Genomic DNA, 2303 nt, shown 5'->3' with positions numbered 1-2303 from the left:
GTGTTTTCTCGTGGTCTGTCTCTCTGTCTCTTTCTGTCTTTCTGGTGAGCACACGCGCCTTATAGCAAAAACCTCTCCAAAAAAAAAAAGTATTGACAATAACAATACCTACTTGAGTTGTTGTGGAGATTGGATCTTTAACAGAAAAAGGACTGGGAAAAACGTTGCATGTAAGAAGTACCCATGGAAACTGGGCGCCATTATTAGCAACCGAGTGTTGGGGGAGATGGAGGTGAGGCAACGCGCTCCCCCACAGCCCCGGCAGGCGAAGCAACACGGGTCTCAGCAGGCTTTCTCGCCAGTGGCTTGGAAGCTCTTAACATTTCTCTGCAGTCTCTGTGACTGCATCCACTCCTTCCCTGCACCTGGCAACTGCAGTCAAAGTTTAACTTTAGGCCCTGGCAGGTGGCATGGCCGGAAGGGCGCTGGACTCCCACATGGCCGACCATAGTTTGATTCTCAGACCTGGCGGTTTCCTTTCTCACTCTCTCCCATTCTGTCTCTCTCCGGTCAAATTAAAATAAATAAATAAGTAAAATTAAATAATTCTTTAATTTTTTTTTTTTAAAAGCCTAACTGTAGATTTTTCTAAAATACTAAAGCTGGTTGTAGCTTTAAACTACAGGCCCTGGGGCCGGCAGGTGGCATATTGATTAAAGTGCTGGATTCCCGCACACATGGCTGATTGCACTTCTGGTGCCGGATCTGATGGTTTAAAAATCATTCCAGGCACATGTGCATGTGTGCCCAAAATCCCAGGAGGAGAATTGAGGAGAAGGGATTGAAGTGTGGCCCTCCCTGACGGGGGTCGGGGGTGTAAGAAGGTGGGAGGCTGTGGAGGGGTCGGGGGGGATTTCTTACTTTCCCTCTCATTGTCTCTCTCTGCCCCTCTCCTCCCAGGTGAGCATACGCGCCCTATGGCAAAAACCTAAAAAACAAAATGAAACTACAGGCAATTCTCTTAACTGCTCACCATTCTCAAAATTAAGTCATCAAGCGAATTGGTCAACAAAGAGGAGCTTAAAGGCTTGTGTCCTGTCTGGGGTCACAGGGTGTGTATTTTTCAATAGGTGTCATGTGACACCTCACTAGAATAATGAATTCTACACGGAAACCCCACGTTAGATACGCACCAGAAAGCGGCAAGAAACACAACACAGCAACACAAACCTGGCGTAGATCGTTTTTATTTATTCTGAACTACCATGAGAACACAATAAAGCACGCATTTGTAAATGAAGTACTAGTCTTGTGACTGCAGACGCCCGCTGTGGCCAACACTGACCCACCGCAGGAGACAGAACGGCCCGGCCGTCCCTGACTCCCAGGACTGGGGAAGGGGATGCCCAGGCTGGAGAGCGGGCAGTGCCCACAGTCGTTGACAAGCCGGTCGTTAAGCGGGGAGGCGAGGTAAGACCCACAGGCTCTGGCTTACTTCCTGCATTCAGCAATTCACAAGGGAGCTGCCCCACCGGAGCCAGTTTCCCGGAATCTCTCCCCTAGCCTTCCGCCTCCCTCCCAAGTGATTCACGATAATGCTTTTCCCGTCAGTGAGACTCCTCCTACCGTGACAAGCCCCACTGCAAGCCTAAAGCCGGCGACAACCAATCCGGGCCACTCCGAGCTAATCCTGATGCCCAGCCAGGTGGAGGGCAGGGGCGGAGAGGCAGCCGCTCATCACCTGCGAGGTCGACGTCACCTCGGGCCCGCCCACCTCCCCGCCCACGCTCCGCCCAGGCTGTTGACCTCGCCCAGCCCCAGTGCACGCCGGGAGTTGTAGTTCCCCAGGGCCGACCGGGCCTGCGCACGCGCCCTGGGCACCAACGCGGCCGCACTCCCGGATGGGGAAGCGGTCGGCGCTGCCACGCGTTCTCTGGGCCGCGAGCGGGGCCTTCTGGGAGTTGTAGTCGCCGGGGCGGGCGCTGTCGGTAAGGAGACGTAGCTTTCCGTGGGGTTCGCCGCTGCAGTGGTTGCCGGCGGACGGGTCAGGCTGCCGCCCTCCCTGCACCGCGCTCCCCCGGAGGCTGCAGAGGGCCTGCTTCCTCCCTGCGGCGTGTCCGGCCCTGGGCACTCCTCGCCCGGCGGTCCATTCCCTCCGGGACCGACCGCGCCCGTCCCTGCCCGCGGCCCCCGCGCCTCACGCTCCTTCGCTCCTTTCCCTTGCAGGATGGAAGCTTCCTGGCGCCAGGTGGCCGGTGGCCGAGGCCGGGCCCGAGGCCGGGGCTCCCCAGCGCCCTCCGGAGGAAATGGAGTCCCTCTGCGCGGCGCGGGAGGAGGGCGAGAGAAGGGCCCGGCGCGGGGCC

The 2303-nt window shown here is 57.2% G+C and overlaps 1 protein-coding gene across 1 annotated transcript in view; it reads left to right on the top strand.

Moving 5' to 3' along the window:
• Nucleotides 1-2167: 2167 nt before the first annotated feature.
• NFXL1 (nuclear transcription factor, X-box binding like 1) overlaps nt 2168-2303 on the top strand; it is a gene marked incomplete in the record, with an annotated part of 64845 nt that continues 64709 nt past the window's right edge. Inside the window, 1 exon segment of the mRNA XM_027775593.1 lies at nt 2168-2296. Coding sequence (XP_027631394.1) covers nt 2168-2296 — 129 coding nt within the window.

The sequence above is a fragment of the Tupaia chinensis genome, unplaced genomic scaffold (genome assembly GCF_000334495.1).
Source record: "Tupaia chinensis unplaced genomic scaffold, TupChi_1.0 Scaffold000054_1, whole genome shotgun sequence".
Lineage (NCBI taxonomy): Eukaryota > Metazoa > Chordata > Mammalia > Scandentia > Tupaiidae > Tupaia > Tupaia belangeri.
Note: the sequence above shows the minus strand (reverse complement) of the source record. Positions and strands in the feature narration are given on the sequence as shown.